General features: G+C 46.1%; 1 protein-coding gene across 9 annotated transcripts in view; it reads right to left on the reverse strand.

The window, feature by feature from the left end:
* The window catches only part of GLMN (glomulin, FKBP associated protein), a 1,004,137-nt gene that overhangs the window by 236,145 nt on the left and 745,314 nt on the right, over window positions 1-22,678 (reverse strand). For all 9 annotated transcript variants that reach the window (XM_069641799.1, XM_069641796.1, XM_069641800.1 and 6 more), the window contains one exon: window positions 9,507-9,570. In XM_069641799.1, the coding sequence (XP_069497900.1) occupies window positions 9,507-9,570 (64 nt within the window). The remainder of the gene's footprint in view (window positions 1-9,506; window positions 9,571-22,678) is intronic.

Raw genomic sequence — 22,678 nt, forward strand, 5'->3', positions numbered from 1 at the left:
AGTGGGAGAGATGCTGGACTTTGATGCCCAGTCCAGTGAGTGTTGATGCGTGTTTGTTGAGGACGTGTGTGTTTCACTTGTGGGATGTGTTGTGCATGATTGCCACGACATGTGACGTGTACATGGTTCTGATGTGTAAGTAATGCAATGCTTCCGTCAAGCATGTCTCCTCTGCCTGCATGCGGGGACTCCATGTAGGCATGCTCCCTTGCCCCTCCTCCACCACTCTGCACCCCAGTTCCACCTTTGCACTGGTGTTCTTCAATCTTGCCAATGTGTACTTTCTTGTTCATGCGTCCTGTGTAGATGCTAACTTCCAGCGTAGAATCTGCCAGACATATGCCGTGTGGTACAGCCTTAGTACTTGATGCAGGGTATCTCACTTGTACTGTGCATAGGTCAGATGTCCCGCAGGGACATGAGTGCCCATTAATGCTCCATGTGCATTGCACGCATGCCCCTATGTGTCCTTGACTGGATGATCACTGTAATACAAGTCCTTGGTTACATACATTGCCTGCCATCTCATCAGCCTTCCCATGTCAACTGTGGCTCAGTCCTGCGTTGCACACATGTTTAGGGTCTGACAATCTGTGTAGCTCACAGGCCTCAGCCTGTTCAATGGCCAATGACTCTGTCCAACTGTTGTTGTGTCTTCTTCACACATGGGCGGCATCCAGAGTTTTCATCATGTGTCCTGCTTACTGTCCCAGCATCATTTGCAGTGTTGTCACTTGAATCACATTAAGCTGTTGATGCCAGTCAATACTGCCTGTCAATACACAGGTGTATGGTCAGCCTTTTGATACCATGCTAGGCATCCCTGCTTTGGTACTGGGGTGGAGGGGTGCTTGGCTTCTAGATATGGTAAACATTGAATGCACAATGCACGTGATGTCTGAATTTGACATTGCACTGCCTTCACATTTCCTGGCACACACCATGGAGTCCTTGTACATGTAGGTAGTGAGTGGCGTACACATTTTCTGCACTGCATAGACCCACTTCCATGGAAACTGCCACCTTTCAACAGGTCTGATCACAGAAGCAATTCAAAGTTGACCCAGCATGCATGCCAGGTTATATGTTGTGTGTCACATGTCTGCCTGATGCGTTTGCTGTCGGTGTGTGTGTGTGTTGTGTGCTTCTGACATGTGTAGTGACCTTTTTTCTCTCTATTTTTCAGGTGATGACGCAATGGAGGCGGAGGATGGTGTTGTCATGCCAGACACAGGGTTGTTACCACTACATCAACCCGGCACTAGTGGGGGTCGTGGGGTGGTAGGCTACAGTCCATCTTGTCTCTGGCTGCCTATGAGTCCAGCCTTGATGACGACTCTGACATCCATGTTGAGTTGGATGAGCATCAAGTCCATGTGTCAGGGCTGAGTGATTCTGATGTGGACACTCCTCTGTCTGCGACACCTGCACTGAGGGATCAGACAGTCTTGGTTCCTCCGCCCGTGGTGGATCGGGACGCAGGGTCACCCTCCACACCAGTCAATGATGTGCCTGGGACATCACGTCGACGGAGGCATGTAGTCGTGCAGCCGCGGGCGGTGCCAACACAGCGAGGACCCCCGGTCCTTGGGTCCCGCAGGGGTCAAGCCCGGCAACGCGGTCACCGCGCGCAACCGCAGTATACTGAGTGGGAGCAAGACATGACTGCCAATTCAGAACGGCAGGGGGCAGCAATGGAGAACATCGCTGAGAGCATGGAGCGTGTGGCCCGATCTGTGCTCCCCCCTGCTAGGCAGGTGCTTCTCCAGCAGCAGGCGGCACGGTCCACGGCCCGCTCGCTCAGGCTGGGCATGGCGGCCTCAGACAGGGCACGCCAGGCTGAAATGTCGTCTCTGCGTCAAGCAATTGCTGCTCACGCAGAGGCGCACATGGATGCCCTGAGGGAGGAGTATGCTTCCCTCAAATCCACTCTGGGTGTCCTTATGATGTCCCAGAGGCAGCGGGCAGAGGAGAGGTTTGCACAGCTTGAGCATACCATCTCGGCTGAGCTACAGGCTTGCCGGGAGGTGCAGCGGTTGTCCAGCCAGGCCTTGAAGGAGGAACTCTGTGTTACACATGCTACCTTGCAAGAGGAAGCACGTGTATCACGTGAGGTTCTACATGCAGACCTACGTCACATCGCCACACAGAACCAGGCTCACCCGTCCGGCATACTTGCTGCCGACGAGGGGCAAGCTGCAGCTAGGCGTGGCCAGGCTACTGTGCCACGTCCTCCTTTACAGGATGAGCCAGACTCGGACGACCATCTATCTCCCACATAGGTCGGGCTGTGCAGGCGTTGAGCGCATGGAGGTTTTTTTTTGGCTCAGCATCATCGCATGTGGATGTTGAGCAGCACCCTGTACCTCCCCCCTCCTGGGTGCCTCCCCTCCCCCCGGGTCGTATGTGGCCATTTTTTATTTTTCTTTTAGTTTAGTTAGTTAAGTTTCTGTTTGATAGTTAGTTTAATTAGGTAATGTAGGTTTTCCATAGTTAGTGTAATTAGTTAATATAGTTTAAAATTGCTTGTCTATTGTGCTTTCATGCGACAGTGCGGTGCTTTGTGGCTTTTGAAGGCATCCACTGTCTGTTCCAGCTAGGCCCTTCAGGCTTGTCTTGTGTATGTGTTTGCTGCTTGGGGTCCTTGACTCACATATGCCACTCCTGCCTCCCTTATCCATAGGCTCGCAAGGATGGTTCAGTGTCACAACCTTTTACACAAGGGCTTTGGACTGTCAAATCTGTGGCATGTCTGGTGCTGTGTGACTTGTTTTTACACCCCTAGTGGGGATGATTTTGGTGTTACTGTCCACTGTTCAGCTTTTGCTAGATGGGGTGTTTCATGATTAATGTGTACATTCATTGCTATGCATTGTGTAGTATGTTTCTTATCTTTACTGTACACGTGCTTGTTGCAATTCATGCTGTAGATAGTGTTCCACACTTTGGATGTGAAAGACGGACTGATGGTGTGATTTATGATGTGACTCTCTGACATGGTCAAGTAATGAGATGCCTGAAGAGACACACACAGATGACTTTGAAGCATTAATCATGTGTTTCATGCCCTTTCTGCAGGGGGATGAGCCTCCAGAGCACCTTTGCCAGCAGACATGGCCCATTGGACGACGGAATTCTGGACACGTTTGTTGGTGCCCACATGCACATGTGTGCACAAGCAGAGGCACAGGGATTGCAGATCTACATCCTAGAACTGCTGATGTGTTCCAAGGAACTCCATGCAAGGTGAGCAGTACAGGGGGGCCACAACACAGCAAAACTTGCACCAGGCGAGTTGCACATGCAGGCTTAGTCACAGCACTGAGGGTGAGCTTGGACGAATATTGGTGTTGAAGCACACAATGCAGCTCAGATGTGTTGGTGGACTGATGGCTGTTGATTGTAAGGTTGTCTGGGACACCTGCAGGGGCAGTGGCACATACCCTCCGGTACACCAAGGTCCATCGAGGCACTTGTGCCTTCCGAGACATGGAAAGGGGCAGCTCACAGGGACATACAGCAAGGGACATACTCGGGTGCAGTGCATTTCATTTCCATGTACATTATGATAAATGCACTGCCAACTTTGTTTCGGTCATGGTGGTACACAACTTGCTCTGAAGTCATGGCTTGCTATATGGGTATGTCTGCTTACCCAGGGAACATTGCATGTTGTGTGAATTGTGACACATTGGTGTTCCATTTGCCACGCACCCACCGGCGGCTGACTTACTGCATTGACTGTGTATGACCCATCACAGGGGTAATGTTATATATGGGTACGAAGCATCTACACCAGATTGTCTGTATGTAGAGTAGTTTGTTGCTATGGGGCATGTTTGGTGGTGTGTTTTTGTGTAATTGGCACATACAGGTTGTTGACTGTGGCTCTCTTTGCAGCATTGCAGTGCTCCCGTAACCAGACCTGAGAGTGCGCAGGCAGGAGGCCAGCACTCAAAACCAGAGCTAAGTGTCTTGTTGTTTTTCTTTCAAACTGCTCTGCATAGGCTTGCTGGGGGGTGCACTAATGCATGGATGAATGTGTAATTCAATTTGGTATGTTTTTTCCCCCTAATCACCCGGAATCCTATGCAATTTTGAACCCTGTACCCTCTACCCGGTGTTCCTGCTTCCCGTACCTATCCAAGCAACGTTCCCTAACCCTCTTTCCCCGCTGGGGTTGCGGATGCCTGTGTAAGCCCCAAACTTGCAGGCGCCAAAACCCTAGAGGGGGTGGTTGGTTCATGCCACTCCTAAGCCTGGACTACAGAAGGCCATGACAATGATGTCCAAGTTTGTTTGGATTGTGTATGTGTTCATGCAGGTAGTACATTTTCGTGCATTCCCTACTTTAATGTGTCATTCCTCCTCCCCTCTCCTGCCACTCATTCCAGTTATCCAGTGTGCCAACACCTGTCCCGACTGCATATCCCTGCCCTCCTTCACCACCAGGGTCTCAGGGGCCTGTGTGAGTTTGACCTTGCAAGTACCCGGGACACGGTGGGGGTGGTTGTTTCGTGACACTCCCGCGCCTGTACACGGGACCTGTGACAGTACACATCCGTTCATAGTGCATCATTCTATGTTATGTACCACACATGGTTCACATCCTGTTGTGACATTGTTTTACTGTGCTACCTTGGTTGTTGCATCATTGTGGTAGTACTTGGCCTTTGTGAGGTACTGCTACGTCAAGTCATCTACTGGAGGGTGTTCTGGTTCGTTTTTATGCCTTGGATTTTGTGATTTTGGAAATGAGTGTGGATTCTGAGGGTGCAGGCACCTTTTTACACACAAGGTGGGAGATGGTGACAAAGGGGAAAGGTGATCCTGTGGCCAGGTGGAATTGAGGGTTGAAAGCTCCATGACCCAGGTGCAGTTTTTCAGTGGCTCATGGTCATTTGTGAGGGGGGGGGTTGTTGTTGATAGTTGCCTTGCCCTGCAGTGTGATGGGAACCCTGACATTGTAATGGTGGTATCCTATGTACATGTTGTGTTCTGCTGATCAATGCCTGTTCATGTGTTGTGTTTACCTTTCAGGTGCGAGGGGATAGTTGTGGTTTGACATGCTGGGGTGTACACATGGTGAATGTTCACATGTGATGTGTAGAGAACACTGATGGTCACTTGATTGCGCATGCATATGTTGAGTGCATGTCCTTGCGGACCCACACACTTGCACTCTGATGCACTACATGTACTACCACCCTTGCATATCCACGTGTACACGGTTTGCCTTCTGGTGCCCACTGTGTCCCTGCAGCACATGTTCTGTGACCAATTATGGATCCTGTACATGCCTAATTTGCTTTTTGATGTGGTCTGTCGCTTAGATGTGATGCTCAGGGTGTGCATCACACACAATGGCTGTTCACTGTGCTGTGCGCTGAGCAGTGTGTTGCAGGAGTAGGACACAGCACACAGAAGCTGCAGTGTTGATTTTGCAATGCACAATGTACATGTAGACAGGCATTCATTGTTATGTTACGTCTACAACTCTTGTAATGCATTTGGAAATGACTTATTTTGGGTGGGAGGTTGTTGGTCAGTCATTCCTTCTGATTCCAGGTCAGGCATCATTGTCTGATGCCACTGTACATTTTGGACATGGCAATGTGTACCTTATTGTTACTGTGTTGGTGTATGGGTATTGCTTGCCATGTCATGTTGTGGTTTGGGAGGGTTTGAGTGACATAACAGTGATGGCCATGGCCTGTTTTGCAGGTGTGTGTGATTCACACCTTGCATGTCAGGGTCATCCGCTTCTCAAAGCAACAAGCTGGGGGTAGATCTCTCTCCGCGGCAGGGCCCTCCCTCTGGAACAGCCTTCCTGCCTCACTGGAACTTGAGGAGAACCATCTCCGGTTCGGGAAGCACCTCAAGACCTTCCTCTTTGCTTCTGCTTTCTCTCTGCCTCTCCCTTGCTAAATTCTTCACTGGATCTGCAACTGGGCCACTCTCACCGACCTCAGTCCCTGGCCCAGCCACTCTCCACTTGCACTGCCTCCCTGGCAACCCCTGCACTGCGGTACTGTCTCTCTATCCCTACAGCCCCCCCTTCCCAGCACTTGTCTGCACTTACCTTTGCAGTTGCCACCAGCTGGCCTATGTATTTGTTTTTTGGTCTACTTACCCTGTACTGCACTCCCCCCCGTCCCCTTCCCCTTGCACTTTTCCCTTCCCCCTACCCCTGCACTTGCACAATCTAAATGACACCTGGCCTAGTAGTACCGTTGTCTGTCTTCCCTTGTTCCCCCCTCCCTGCCTCATCGCACCTTGAAATACTTGTGTATAGGCCATATCATGTCATGTCATATGTGTGCCTTTTGGTCACACAGGATAGCTTGTGTTTAAGTAGCTAGGGATGCAGACAATGTGGCACTTCCATGGCAACTATCTCAGGGTGGTAGGGTTGTGACAGTTGACTGTCTCTTTGTCATCATCGATTGTCACCTGGTATGTGCCAGGCCTGTGTGCACTCCGCAGGGGTGGGAGTTTAGGTGAAAAATGTGGCCACAAGCTGGGTCCGGGCTTCCTCGTCACGTGCCCTGTCCCCTCCCATGGGCAGCGCCTGTGCCTGTGGTTGGGGATGTGGGGGCACCACCATGTCCACCGGGACAACCCGGCCGTGTTGCAACATTGTGCAGGACACATGCTGCCACAATGATCCTGCACACTACTGGTGGTGCATAGAGTAGCTGCCCGCCAGAGCGGTCAAGGGAGCGGAAACGTGACTTGAGCACTCCGAATGTGCGCTCCACTATGGCCCTGGTTGCAATATGGGCGGCGTTGTATCTTACCTGGGGTGGTGTGGTGGGGTTCCGGATTGGCGTCATCATGTGGTTGCTCAGAGGGTAGGCACTGTCCCCTGGGGAGGTGTAAATGGTTGTGATTATTGTGGTTTGTTTATTTGTGTGTGACATGCATGCATGTGCAAGGGCATTTGTACTCACATAGGAGCCATGTGTCGCCATGCTGCCCAGCTTCCAGGGCCCGGCTCAGGGCGGACATTCTGTATATGAAACTGTCATGGGTGGAGCCAGGGTAGTTTGCATAAACAGAGGTGATGATTCCCTTTGCATCGCATACCACCTGTACATTGATGGAATGCCAGTGCTTGCTGTTTCGGTAGATGTGCTCAGTGGCCCTAGGTGGACGTAGGGCCACATGGGTGCAATCTATGGCACCAAGCACTTTGGGGAAGTGTGCCACCCTGAAAAAATCCAGGACAACGGCCTGCCTTTCTGCGGGTGTTCTGGGCATGTATATGTGCCTTCGGACTGAGGGGCGCGCTGTCATGATTGCCAGTACCTGGTGTAGGCAGCGTGACTGCGTGGCCTGTGAGACCCCCCCCACTATGGCAGTAGTCCGCTGAAATGACCCAGTGGCCAAAAAATGCACGACATTGAGCAGCTTCTCCAAGGGGCTCAATGCTTGGGAGCAAAGGGTGGGGGATGTAAGGTCATCTTCCCACTCCCTGACCAGGTCTAGGATGATGTGGGGTGGAAACCTATACCTGCCATAGACCTGGTCATCAGGCATCCCAAAAAGGCTTGTCCGTGGTGCGAAAATGCGTGCCCTGGCTATTCTCCTCCTCCTGCGGTGTCCCACGATCAGTGCTGCGACAAATGGGGCATTCATCGTAGCTGTACATACGTGTTTGTTGTTTGCGCGCTCTTTTATACTGTGCGCGGGGATGCTTCCGCCTGCCTTCGTGTGGCGGACGCGTTGACGCCTGTGTGCGTCTTTTGCCGTGCGCGGGTTTCCCGTATTCAAATCCATGAATACGGGTTGTTCGCGTGCGTGTGGGCGTTCCGTGTAGTTCCCTGCAGTACTTCCCCAGTTACGCCTTCTTTTTCACGCGTTATTCCCCATTCCACGTGTTACGCCCACTGTTCCGCCCACTTTGGTTGTGTGCGCCGCACTATGTACACTTTTGCTGTGCGCGTAGCGCACACCGTGTATGCCTGCGTGCGCCATGGCTGGATTGGGCGCACGGACAGCGGGAAACACGCGCAGCGTCTTCCTTGAATCGCACGCGTGCGCTGCGTTTCTCGCGCTTGCCTTACCTTGCACCTGCTTGCGCTGGGATTTTCGGTTCACGTTTGCTCCATGAATCGACCCAAAAGTGTCAAGGATGCGTTTTTTGAGCCTTTGAACTAAAGGTACGCTCTGTAAAAATAAAAAAAACGAGGGTTATGGCGTACCAATGATTTATATTACACTTCCATCTCGATTGGCGTACTGTGCTGCCTGCTGGGGTGTCCAGATATGAATCTGCTGGAAATAAGAAAATGAGCAATAGGAAGATAAGAGGATGGGAATGTGGAAATGATTCTACGAACACAGGGAGGGAGAGACGCAGCAGCGGCAGAATGTTTTGTGATACCATGGGTGCATGTCAATCCTGTTGGGAGGGACATGGTTCTGCAGAAGCGAGGAGGTGGCTATGTCCTAAAGTGCTGTGATAACTGGGTTGTGTTTCCAAGGCGGATTTCGAGAATTGAAAGTTAGTACAGAATATTCGTTGGATGCATGGCGGCCACTGAGTGCCCTTGGGCAATCCTGGACGTTTGATGGATTATTTCCAAGAGAGGCATAGTCATGGATAGACTGTGTATAAAGGTGAATGTTTCTGGTAACAACTGTTATGGAAATGGAGTGGTCAAGCTGTCACAGAAAAAGGTTAACAGTTTTTTACATGTCATGTTGTGCTAGACTGTTTTAGTTCAGGGTGAGAGCAGGTACTGCCCTACTTGGAAGTAGGTTAACGGATAGTTGGTTGTGAAGTGACTTATGTGACCGGATGTATGTCATCAGTTGTATATATAACAGTGGTAATAAAACGTATATACTGTATCATACAACACTCTGTGGCACAACGTTATGTCTTGTTTGCACTGTTATTTTATTACACAATAAAACGCCATGCTTAAATACATTTCAAATTAATATGTAAAATGAATTTCAATCCATAATAAAAGCTTCTCTTTAAACACCCATAAAAACAATTAATTTAAATATTTATTTTACTTAGCATGGAATCAACTCCCCACTGGTTCAGTCATTACGTTTGATCAAAAAGCTTCATCAGCTCTTGTGAGAACATATTCCATAACTAGAAAGTGTGCTGAATACTTTCAGACCCCTCACCACAGAGCATACAGCGTCCTGCTAGCTTCAAAAGTGTATAACATGTTCCTTAACTTCAAGCACTGGGAGCAGTGCAAAACAAAGTATCAAACGTTGTGCAAATACCTTGCAAGGCAGGCCTGCTCAGTACCTCTGCATAGGAGCCAGTATGCAGTACGTGACCAAATGCTGTGCAATTGGCCTAGATCCAAGCTGCAAAAAGCTAGTCCACTAGTTTTAAAGCCAAGTTTAGTTGGGATTGAGACAGGTTATAGATATGCAAACAGATTCTAACAGCACACTCTCAAAAATGGGTTAAATAACACATGTTTAACCAAAACATACGTTTGAATATATATTGCTGACCAACTTACTTGATTATCATGAACACTATCTCTGATAATTACATATCTCAGCAGGTTCAGAGAAGCCATTATCCTGAAATTTAAAGAATTAAAGAAGGCCTGTTAATAGAGCAAACTGATTACAAACACAAAATATAAAGACCGGGTTGCCACTGTATCAGATGATGCTTACTCAGCTTGGAAGCCAAGCATTTGCTGTCTTTTAGCTACATACTTCTCTGAAGCAGTGACCATCAATGCAATATTAAGGTGTAAAATATTAGGGTTAGCTGGATAAATGCAGAAAATGTCCTGTAATGGGCATATTATGTTTGTTAACAAAACAATAGAATGTAAGTTTACTAGTAGTTCACCACTTAAAGCTGCAAACTAAAAATCTGAAGGATTGACCAAATACACATTTCAACTAAAGGAGGACAGAACCCCAATATAAACCCAAGTATCAGGGGCAATAAACTACATTTTTCAGACATGTTATAGCGTGAGACAACATTGGAAAAACACTTCAGTAGGAGGATTAAACAATACAAACACTGAGGTTTCTTTAATTAAAAACACGTATTGCTAAGGCTACGATTTTAAAGTATTATACCCATATTTGTTACAGTCCGGTCCAATCCTATCAAAATGATCGCAGCCGTCTCCGTCACCAACGTAAGGACAACAAAAGGGACCACCCGATTTACCCTACAAACAGAAAACTGAGCCCATTTCAAGGGTGAGTGATGCATCAAACTGGCACTATCTGCAGCGGCATGCATTTTTTCATGGCCATGGTTGCCTACCGCTTAAATCCTAGCTTTCCCAGCATGCTGAACTTGCTAAAATGAGCCACAAAGAGAAAAATCTGCAACTATGAATAATCTCCAGAACACATTGGTCAACCTTCATAGTGGATAGATACCCTTCTTCTCTTCCTATCCGGATACCCCCAGATGCATAAAAAGATTCCCGCACTTTAACCTAAAATGTCTAGTGCTTGCCCGTCTGTTTTAAAAGCATATTTTTATTGAGCCGTGACAACGTAACCTATGTTTGAAACTTTTACAAATTAAAGCTGTCACAGTATATCCTATTTCATTAATCCAACTAAACATCAGTGTTATGAGCAATCACACAGCACATATTACGTTGTTTGATTTGTTTGATTGTTAAATATAGATCTATGGGTCTTTGAACCAGAGTACAATGACCCCCAATGAGGATACCTTTTACTATAGGGGAAGGTGTCCGGTTAATGTAAAGATAACATTATGGTAACGGAAAATGTGTTTTACTTTTAGATTCTCCTTGTTACTAAGGCCTCAAATACAGGGCAGTGGCATAGCTTACGGCTCCCACTTACAAATCCTTTACTATGGCAATGTTATTGTTTTTTCAAATAGTGTTTCAATATTAGCAGGCACAGGTGATGATTTTGGTAATAGGTCACATGGTTAGAGTAGCTAGGAGTTTCCTGCTTTGTTATATGCTTTGATGTAAGGAGACTAAGCAAAAAAGGAATGCTTGTTGATCACAAATAAGCATTGGCTATTAACATAGATGTACCACATTTCAAGATGAGCACAATATGTTTAGTACATTTTGAAAAAAGTTAACCATTTTAGTAAATAAAGAAATTAGCAATATATTTTCTTTTATGAATATCACAATGAAGGATTTGTAAGTGCTAAGGAAGGTCAGATGTGTCATAACACTGTATTTCAGTCCCTGATTGGGATTTGCCACTTAAGAACTGGTCATTTACTTTTCCTATTGGTGTTGGTCACTCAGCTCAGCTTCCATTGCTTAGCATCAATCAACTTAACGTATCTCAAATGCAGTGTCTTCTCCTTAAGAAGTCATGTCGGCCACCTACGCTGGAGAAGTTCTCTGAAACCCAATTTATTTGCTGGTGCAATCAGAAAAGACTACCGGAGGCGGTCCACCTGCCAAGGCCATGCCCAGTGGATTCTTTAAAAACGGTGATGGTGTGCAAGACGTGACAGCTGGAGTTCACGTCTGGTGAGCCCTTTAATAATTTACCTCCTCGTCCACCCGTCCCCTTCAGTTCAATTTCAATAAAATTTCTGCAAATGCAGACAGAATGGTTTTACGAGCGATTTACAAGAACACATACACCCTCATACATTTTGTGGTGTTGGAAAAGTGGCCGGAAAACCTATGAGGGCCATAGAATTAACATTCAGAGCCTAGAAATACACCCAGAACTGGGGGGTTAAAGACATGACCAAAGTTAAGATTCAGTCCATCACTCTCTGGTGTAATAACGTTTGAAGTGTGTCTTTGTTGGAGGTTAAATTTATATATTTTAACATAGGTTTAAGAGATTAAGATGGCGTAGTCATGTGTAACCAGTTGGAATAGTCACTTGAATCGTTAAGGCTAATTCTTCTAATTCTATATTGTACAACCTACTGAAGTTCGGTGTTAGCGGAGGCGGGGATAAAACACGGAATTTGGCCAGTGTTCCTACCTGTCGGGTTTTGCCTACAATACAATTATTATACAGGGATGGTAGGTGGTACGCGAGCAGACATGATGTCGATGAGATTGCTGGACTTCCAGAGGTGGTCTGCCTGTCGGAGGCCATACTCGGTGATTTCTTTGATAACAGGGATGGTGTCAGATTACACCTATTGGGACACCCTGAGGCAAAAGAAGCATTCTTTTCCAAGTGACAGCCTCCATTTTGTCCCAGACAACATAACATAGAAGGGTTTCTGCCCCAAAAGTTAATCTGGGCAATATTTTTTGATGGTAAAATCGTAAAAGTGGAGCGAGAGAGAAACGACCAAAATGACAATTGAATATGCACATTTCAGAGGCTGCCATTTTAGCATGAGAATATAGTACGCTAGATGCTGTTTAATCGGCTTGTCCTGAAAGACCACACCTAAGTACTTACACTGCCTAACAACCTCAATATTAGATTGATTCAATTAGCAATTAAATTTGCAACAGTTTTTAGCTCTCTGCCTAGAAGGTTTCATAATTGTCATAGCAATTAACATTTGTGTCTTCTATACATTTACCTTCAAAGTTCAATAGACTGGAAATAACTATTGATCCCCTCTAGGGCACGTTGAAGACCCAGAGGGGTTAAGTCACAAATAATCAAATAGTCTGCATAAGCCATGTATTATAAGAGCAAACATCCTAGTCGTGGGGGATTTGTATTAATATCGTGAAGAAAAGCACCAATATCATGTAAATAAAAATTAAACAAGAAAGGCGCCAAACCACACCCTTGTCGGAGGCCACGATGCGCCTGGATCCACCTGAAGTAATGACCCAGAGGATCGAGTTTAATTCGGGCCATTGTGTTTGAATGGAGGGCAATAACAATATTTAATAAATTAGATGGACAACCTTTGTGGAACAGTTTACACCATAGCTTATGGAGATCGACATTATTGAAAGCTTGTGATAAATTGAGGAATGCCACATATAGTGGTCTATTGCCAAGCTTTACCTGAGCAGCTAACATTTTCAAAATGAAACAATTCAGAGACATGCCTACACCGTTTTTAAAACCAGCATGAAAGCAATCAACCACTCCTGCCTTAATAGTCCATGTCTACAATTCCTTAAGGATTGTGGCTGAGAAAATCTTACTGGTGAATCCTACATTGAAATCAGACTATAGTTCCTCGGATTCATTCTATCACTCTTTGTAAAAATCACTATAGTCCTGGCACAATTCCATGACATGGGGTAGACTGTTGCCACACACGTGGTCTTATCGTAGTATATGGTCATTTTGTCTCCATAGACTGAATACATGTAGAACATGTGGGAATCATTATCGTTCACATACTGAAGATCTCTGAGTGAGCCTTTTTTGGCTAATATACGCGTGAAGGCTGATTAATCACACATCACTATATTGGTAAGATAGTTTGTCCTTCATTTGTCCCAATCAATTGTGAGTTATGGCCAATAGTGAGCCACACATTTCCTCCTACGCCTGTGTCTGGTCATTATTCACAGAGTGGACTTTTTCCGCAGTAGTTTCTCCCCATTCGTATCTGAACACGTGGACTCTCAGATCGTGTGCCCTTGTGCACCGGACTACGGTAAGCACCGTGATCACTAGAAATAGTCTTTCGCGAAAGACACCTTCAATAAATAATGCATTAAAAGCACTTATGTACCTAGAGTTTTAACCCAGCACACTCCTGACACTATGTTCTGTCTATTTCTTTTGACAGATCGCATAGGATCTCGCACGTATACTTGTTGTCTATATCCTGATGAAGGCCGACCCAATTGCTGCTACTCAAGATAGGGTTAGTTGCACAGTTGTGTTGACCCAATACTTCATATATCCATTTTGTTATTTGCACACACTTGTACACTTTGTACCGCAATTACTTTATCATTTTGCTGTGTCACTCTCTATAATGATAAACATGAAATGTAATTGCTGAATTGTAAAACAAATGACTTTTGCTCGGTTCTCTCTACTTGTATACTATGTCTACATCGTTTTTGTATTTTTGAGTATCCCATGCTGACCTTGACTAGTTGTATGTAACACTGGCTACTTATGTCTTTTGAATCTGAAATAAAGTAGCTGTCAGATTTTTGCACTTTGTTTGTGTACACGGACTGTCAGGATTTAGTGTTTTGTTGTTCTGGGGTTTATATGTCCTTGCTCAATTTTGTTTGATATAAGTATCTCCCCACACTGCCTTATCCAATAATCAATATAGCTTTGAGATACCTCTTGCCACCAATCCCTCTCATACTGTCAACTCTAGGCCCAGTGGTGCCCCAGTGCCCACCTCCTTCACCACCCTCTGTGAAATCCAATGCCTTATCTGCACAGTAACCGGAACCACTCTCCCTCCCCAATATGGAATTTTTCCAGCAGTCTTCAAACCTTAGTGGAACCCATTCCCGATAGTAATCTTGCAGAGTTAGAGCCGTACGCCCCTCCATCCCAGTGTTCCCAGAAGGTGTTACTCCATCCCGGTGAAAAGTCTGACTGTACGGCCCATGGCCTAGAGGTATTTTCCTTCATCTTAAAGCTTGATCCCAGTAACCCAGGGTATTCTTGGTTGCCTCCAACAGGGCCTCCCACCCCCGGACCGCTCCCCTTACAAACTGCAATGTTTCCAATGGGATAGTCATGGCCCCTTGTTCAAGCTTGTACCAACCTGTCACACGTTCCGTCCCAGACCATTACAGCATTGGAGCCACTTGGACTGCCATTTTTCTGTTTTGTTGCTTTTGGTTAGCGTAAGCAAACCTTTAGCACCATACAAAATAAAAAATAAAAACTAAACCTGTTTCTCTTTAGAAACATCAGTTAAAACACTTTTCCATAGAACAATTCTCTTAATTGAGTATGACTCATAAGACACAAAAACACATCTACTTAACATGTGTGAGAAACCTGACTGTGTTCTCCCACATAGTCCCCCGTGATCCTCTATTCAGGTGGCCAGGGAAGGGCCATCGCTTTTGGATCCCGACCCTGGGGGTTGACAAGCGAGGGAGGATCACATGAGTGGAGGGTCACGAGAGATTGGGACGAGAATACCCAAGGGCGAGACATGGTATTCCCACTTTTCCAATTGTATACCAAATCACAACCCCTCAGCCTTAATGGGGTTATTCCCAAGCATACCCCATCTCCCCCTCTTCCTTGCATTTTCCCTCTCAAACTGCTTCCTCAGCTTTCATGGGATATTTCCAAACCCATACCATCACCCCCTCCCCATTTTCAACAAATACTGTGACGAGGAAGAGGCAACCTGGAGTAGTGAAGATTTCCCATAGGAATAACATGGGGAATATAAGAGAAAGCGGCTATAGAAAGAACTTAAGATGTCCCATTGATAGAGTCAGGCATTTACCAATTATCACTTACACCTGACCCCACTTGCTTTCCCAACTATAAAAGGTGTGGTTCTACACAGAGTTTTGAGCGAGCTGGGGATAGTGTTTGAACCAGAGAAGCCACGTAGAAGAGAGCAGCAGGATCTACAGCCCAGAGGATAATGGCATGCCCGAGACACTGTCCCGGTGTTGAGGGGCTGCACCGTGGCTAGGGAGTTGTGTCTCCAAAGAGCCAGAGCAAAGCATCCTGCAGGCTGCTATTGGGGTTCGGAACATTGCTTGTCCGCTTGGGACCTGTGCCGGCCCCAAGAGTGTCAGAGGGGCAGGTGGTGAGACCCTGACCTCAGGCACGCATAACCCAAAGGGACGGCTCGTCACTGCGCTGCTGCCCGGGTGAGTCTTGTGAAAGTAAGAGAGAGAGATTCAGCGGCATGCAGCTGATGGAAACGGAGCAGGCGAAAAATAAAATGCAGGAAGCGGCACGGAGCGTAGAGCGGAAAGAAGAAAGAAATGTAAAGAAACCAATGAAGCTATATAGACTGAAAGAGGAATGAAGAGATGAAGAGAAAGTAAAAGTCAGAAAAGCAGAGCGGGCCAGGGGCGCGAAGTGAAAGAACTTAAAACTAAACAAGGCGCAAGTGATCCGAAGCGAGAGACGGGTGCAAGCGAACCAGTAGAGTCTAAATAGTGCAGGTGTGCAGGGAAAAGCTGGAAAAAGCGCTAGTGGACAAGGAAAACGTGAAGAGTGCAAATGTGCAGAGGAAAGTTGGAAAAGGCACCAGTGGGGAAGGAAAAGGTAAAGAGAGTGCACTTGTGTACGAGAAACCTGGAGAAAGTGGATGTACGTTGTAATATCGTATCCCAAAAGACCGAATCACAAAATCACAGAGCTCACTAGCCTGCATTATGTGATTCAGTCTTTTGGGATTTTGGCCGTTTGTCCCCCGCACTGAATATAATGTATGTGGGGGACAACCCTGAAACCCCCACTGCCCATAATACTGAACAGGAGGGGCGGGGGCCACCCCTGTTCGGTATTATGGGCTTAGATGTTATCTACTATGCCGAATGCGCACTAAGCGTGCATTCAGCATTTTAGATACAATCTTTTCGTCCGATACCTGAGAAAGTGCTGGGGGGCAAAAAAAGGACAAAAGTTGCAAGCGTGCACAGAGAAAGTTGAGGTGCCAGTGAAAACAAGAAGGTGAGCAAGGTGCCAGTGCGGAGGAGAAGGAAAGAAAGGTGCCAGTGGGCACGAGAAAGAAGTCAAGAAGAAAACAGTGGTGCTAAAGCTTGGAGTGGTAGTGCATTGGAGGAGTAAAAAACCTGCGTTTTCGAAAGTCTCGAGGCTACCCCCTTTGAAGAACTTTAAAGAATTGTATATGAAAGAAAAGTACATCCTGATAAATTGAACTTGTATTTGAAACTTGGAAAAGGGGCCTAGGCTTGGGGAAGGGAGCCCTGAGAGGCCTAAACAAACTGAACATTTATTTGAAACGCAAGAGGGGCCTGAGCTTGGGCAAGTGAACCCTGAGAGGCCTAAAAGCTGAACTTGTATTTTGTTTTACTGAAAGAGCTGAAGCTTGGGGAAGGGAACCCCAGGACATTAAGTTTGTTTGAACTATGAAGGTCGTATGAACAGTCCTTTTTGAGTAAGCTCAACGTTTTGAAGCTAACCAACCTACAAACTGGTGAGAAGCCCACCTGAAACCAACCCTGGTTTCCTATTTTTGCTGAACCACAACCTTTTAGTTTTTATAAGACTTCTTAACACATTTTTGTTAAAGACTGAGGGCAAGCATAGGTTTAGACACAGACAATTTTTATTCTTTGGTCTTCAAGACTTTTGACGGCCCTTAGAAACATCAGTTAAGGCAACCATCCCTTTAGTGTTGGGGCCAGTTAGGCATTACACCAACACAATAACTTTACTAAAGTAAAGGATTTGAAACAATTATCTTTGAGTCTGTGTCTTTCTTGATACCATGCCTGTCTCACATATGCCACATAGCTAAAATACACCCAATCAGGTTGCTAAACCCCACCCTTCCAGATATTCGTTGACTCATTAAGTCCTTGCGTCAAACTAACTCAGATCAAATCCTTCTCCAACAGTTGGGACAAGAAACCAATTACTGTTATCGAGAGGCTTAGGTATTTTCCACTAAAAATTATGGCCCACCAGTCATCGAGATCCAACCACTGTGCTGCACTATGTATTTATGTAATCTGGAACTTCTCATCTCTGCCAGGTCTATACAATCTACCAGGAGATGCCTGGCGGTTTTCACATTATCCAGGTTTTTACAAAATATGCAGCATCTATGCTGAACAGGCCAGGCTGCTCAAATGCCCAAAAACTCCCTTGTGGGCAACAGAATAAATCGCATCTGCATGAAAGCTCTTCTGAAGTTCCGGTCTGTATATTTCTGCAGGTACTGTGGTATGTGATTCAGCACCTAAAGTTTTTAATCACTTTGTAAATTGTGCGCTGATCCATGGTCCTAATCCAGTCAAATTTGTTTTTGTCTGCTGGGGATCTGCTTCATTGCAGTCTGCTCCCCTTTAGGTCTCCTTGCATTCATCTCTCAATTTCATCAGATGAGTGATATCTCCTCTCTCTAGGGATTCCGCAATGGTGTGCAATAAGGAGTCATCATCAGCACTTTCTATATAGGTTTAAATGTTTCCACCTCACCACCCTCTTCCAGGACAATAACCCCAGCTCGTACCTAATAATTTGGATAGGGACACTGATAACTAGTCCCAGTACTTTCTTTCAGTAAATCCCTTCAAGTCTGTTCCAATTTATGGATGTTACAGAAAGGAGCAAATCTGCTCTGTATGAGATTATAGGGACTACTTTTAAGTTTATAGTTTTCAATCACCAGGAGTAAAGTAGATTTCCCAACTTTTGTGCAGCTAGTGACTCCATCCTTGATCTTCACGTTGTGGCCCATACAACTTCACTTTTTAGTTATTAAAGTTGCAACCCAAGAAACGATAAACCTTAACTCTTGTCATTGGTGTGTGTGTGTGAAGTTACCCAGGTGAACGTTTCATTTTTCTTACTGTTTTTCTAGGCCACAATCACTATGATGTTTGATTTTTCAATATTTACCTTTAGGTGATTACGCTAGGTGTAACTTTCTCATGCTTTCAGAGACCTCTGCAGTCCAATCGGGGTTTGATCTAGTGCCACTAAATCGTCTGCGTAAAATAGCTACTGGATTTGATGACCTTTTATTCTTGGTGGAAACGCCATGGCCTTAACCGTGTCAAGTTTTAGGTCTGACACAAATAGGTTGAATAGTGCCCGGGCAAGGATGGATCCTTGTTTAAGGCCTCTATTTCATTTATTTTTAAGTATCAGAATTTGCTTCAAGATTTTACTCTGTTTATTTAGACGGACATAAATCGAGGTGTTGTTATATAATTGGATAATGATCTCTAAGACTCATGGCAACATTAAAAGAATGAGGCTGTCCTCTAAGAGAGGTCAACACTATCAAAGGCACCTGCAAAGTCAATGAAAGCCAGGTATATAGAGGTTCTGTATTTCAAGGCGTCCTTCTTCAAAAGATTCAGGAGGAAAGCTTCCAGTGCAGTACCGGTGCCTCGGACAAAGTCCACATTATTTTTATCATGGTGTTGGGAACCGACAACCCAGTCTCTTAGATCCCTCAAGACTAACGAGGCAAACAGTTGGCTTGGTGCGTTTAAAAGCGCGATTGGATGGTAGTTAAGACGGCAGGTTCTGTCCCCCTTCTTAAAGATGGGGATCACGACAGCTTTCTTCCAGGAAGAAGGTATTATTTTAAATCTTATAATGCTCTTACATATTTGCTATACACCCCCAATATCCCCGGGTCTTGTCTAGTGAGAGCAGTCAAAGGTTCCATAGCCATGGCAGAGATCAATGGTGACAAAACGCAACCTTGACGAGTACCTCACCTAATCTGGACCCATGCCATGAGCCAACGATTGACCACAAACTGCGTGGAGGGAATTTAGAAATTGCCCATCACCATGCAGATAAAGTCAGCTCCACACCCAAATGCAGCCAACGTGTGCTTCAGAAACCCCCAATCTAGACTGTCGAAAACACACCTGGCACCCAAAGCAGCTATGGAAAAATGCTGCCCAGACATGGCCCCTAGATCAATAACATCAAGTGTCCGCCATACATCATCCTGATAAACCCTGCTTTATCTACATGAATCAATTTGGGCAATACACCTGCCAATCTATCCGCTAAGACTTTGGCATACATTTTTGCATCCCCATTGAGCAGAGATATGGGGCGGTAACTAGCACAGTCCGACGCGTCTTTCCCAGGTTTAAGCAGCAACGATGTTGTGGAAACCCCAATGTCCTCCGTCACTACTCCAAAGTGCCTGATCTTATTAAAGAGCCTGGTCATGGGTTGTATCAGCCATTACCGAAACATTTTAGAATATCCGTTGTGGGGAATCCTGCAGATCCCTCACCAAAACCCTGCCTAAAGTCTCCTCCCAGGTGGCCACGAGAGGGCAGACTCTTCCTGATCCCAATCCTGGGGGTGGTGTACTGCGGGAGGATCACCTGGGTGGAGACAAGGCCCAGGCTAATGGGGATATTCTGTCGGATGAGGCACAGTATTTTTCCTGAGAGGGATACTCTGGACACTATGTAAGAGGAGGTTTTGGCTTATTGCCACTTTAATATATCCCAACCTCCTAGTTAGACTGAAATGGTAAGTTCAAAGGTGGTAACTCTTCAACCTATTATAAAACAGAACAGGTCTTGGGTATCCCTGAAAATAAACATCGTCCTCATTGCCAAGGGTACACCAAAAGGAATAAAGGAAGTGTTGCATTTTCTATACTATCTGCCTCTAATAAGACTAAAACTTACAATCCCTCTTCTAAAAATATGAAGGGAATTAAAACTATTTAAACAATGTAAAAGTAGTGAAAACCTGATTTCCTTAAAAAGAACTACATGTCCCAGAATCCCACAGGGACTGTGAAGAAGAAGAGGGCTGACGAGGCATGCAGAATGAAAAGACAGGCAAGTAGGCCTAATAGCCTTTGCCAGGGTCAGGCAACTAACATTAAGGGCCTGGGCCTGAGGTCAATTGCCCCACCAGAGAGGCATAAAAGGCTGCAGCAGGAAGGAGCAGAGAGAAGGAGCTGGAGCTTGAAGACTAGCAGTAGTAGCAGAAGAAGAGCATGAGGCTGGTAGTTCATAAGGGACGGCGGGACCAGAGGAGAGCAGATTTCACCTGCAGGTTCTGAGTTGGTCCTGTGTTCACAACCCCTGTCTGGCTGTGGCTGCACTGAGAGAAACGCGGTGAAGTTAAAGATTTCCCCAGGTGCGCCTAAACGCTGTGACAGAGCTGACGTTGTACTGAAACCCAAGGCACGTGTGCAGAAGCAAGCCAAGGGACAGAGGAGTGAAGGAGACTCCTCGTGGTCGAGGCCGGAGCAGAGACACCCATGCTGCAGAGGGGTAAGGGTCCCAAGAGTGCCTGAAGCAGTAGTACTAGGAAGAAAAGTCGGGAAGTGGAAGCCGCCCGCAACTGCAGTGTTTCTGGAGCCGGTGAGTGAAACACCGTACTCTGAATCACTGAAACCAGCTAAAATACAACTTGCATATAAGTTTGAACAAGTAAATGTTGTTTGTTGCTGTAAGACATTCTATTAACAAAGGAAATGTATCATGCACATATTTAATACCTGGTAACCCGGTCACGTTAAAAAAAAAAAAGCTTTCCTTTTTCCCCATTGTCGACTAATTAACTTTAGCGGTGATAAAGTGTCTCCAATTGAGAGGGAGAACGCCGTTTGAAATCACCCAGAAGGTTAGAACTGAAGTTTACGAAGTGTTGCAAGCATTATAACATCAAGGAGAAATTACGGATGGGCAATTATGATTCCCGACAAGAGTCAAAGTATCACTCTGCATATTTGAAGGGGAATGCAAGTCCTTACATTGCTACGAAGCTAAAAATCTCGTATATATAAATCTGTTTCTCTTGTGAACCTTGAATCTTGTAACATTCAGAAGAAGTATTTTAAAACCTATAGAAGTTGCTGAAGTACAAAGAAGAGCAAGCATTACCCAAGCCAGTAGATGAACAAGTTACTTTCTTACCTGGTAACGTTCTTTCGATGGGATGGTCCGACGACGTATTCCATATCTATGACATGTAATCACCACAGCTGTGCTGCTTCGGAAACTTTTTTCCCTGGCGTCTGCGTCCTGCGTTGATGACGTCGATGCGCCGTCGTCGAGGACCTCCTCCGACGTCACCCGTTGTGATAAGTAGGACGCACGACGCCCGTAGCCTCAGTTGTAGTTTTTTCCCCCAGAACGTGTGACATTAGTCAACTGCCAGTCAGACACAAAGCCTTGCGGAACGTAAGCTGCAATCGCAAAAGCAATTCTGCAGCGGGGAAGGCAGGGCGGGAGCGATATGGAATACGTCGTCGGACCATCCCATCGAAAGAACGTTACCAGGTAAGAAAGTAACTTGTTCTTCGAGGGGATTGGGTCCTCCGACGTATTCCATATCTATGACAGACTCCCAAAGCAGTACCAGAGCAAGGAGGGAAAGAATTTAGAATCAAAATTTAGAATAGCCAATCAAATAGCAGAGCAAAGGACCGCCTTGCCAAAGGCCAGATCCTGCCCTCGGATGGAATCGAGGGAATAGTGACGTACAAATGTATGTACTGAAGCCCAGGTGGCTGCATCACAGATGTTGCGAATAGGAACACCCCTCTGCAGGGCAGTAGATGCAGCCACACCCCTGGTAGAATGGGCCCGCAAGCCAGCCGGTGGGTCCCTACCCGCCAAGCGGTAACACTCCGAGATGGCTAAAATAATCCAGCGAGACAAAGTCTGTTTCGTCACAGCTTGCCCCAAACGCTTTCCAGCGTAACCAATAAAGAGTTGATCGTCCACTCTGACCCGGGACATGCGTGAAACATAAAAGCTTAAAGCTCTCCTAGGATCAAGCCTATGGAGCCTCTCCTCTTCCTTACCAGGATGCGGAGGAGGATAGAATGCCGGAAGAACAACCTTCTGGGCCAAATGAAATTCCGTCACTACCTTCGGAAGAAAAGAAGGACGAACTCTAAGGACAACCCTGTCCTTGTGAAATACAGTGAAGGGTGGCTTAACTGAAAGTGCCTGTAACTCACTCACTCTGCGAGCGGAAGTAACCGCAACTAAAAACACAGTTTTCAGAGTTAACAGCCTCAAAGGGCAAGAATGTAAAGGCTCAAACGGAGCACCCATAAGAAACTTAAGAACAAGGTTTAAATCCCAACCGGGCACCAGGA

This window comes from Ambystoma mexicanum, chromosome 1q (assembly GCF_040938575.1).
Source record: "Ambystoma mexicanum isolate Mex_15411 chromosome 1q, UKY_AmexF1_1, whole genome shotgun sequence".
NCBI classification, from domain to species: Eukaryota; Metazoa; Chordata; class Amphibia; order Caudata; family Ambystomatidae; genus Ambystoma; species Ambystoma mexicanum.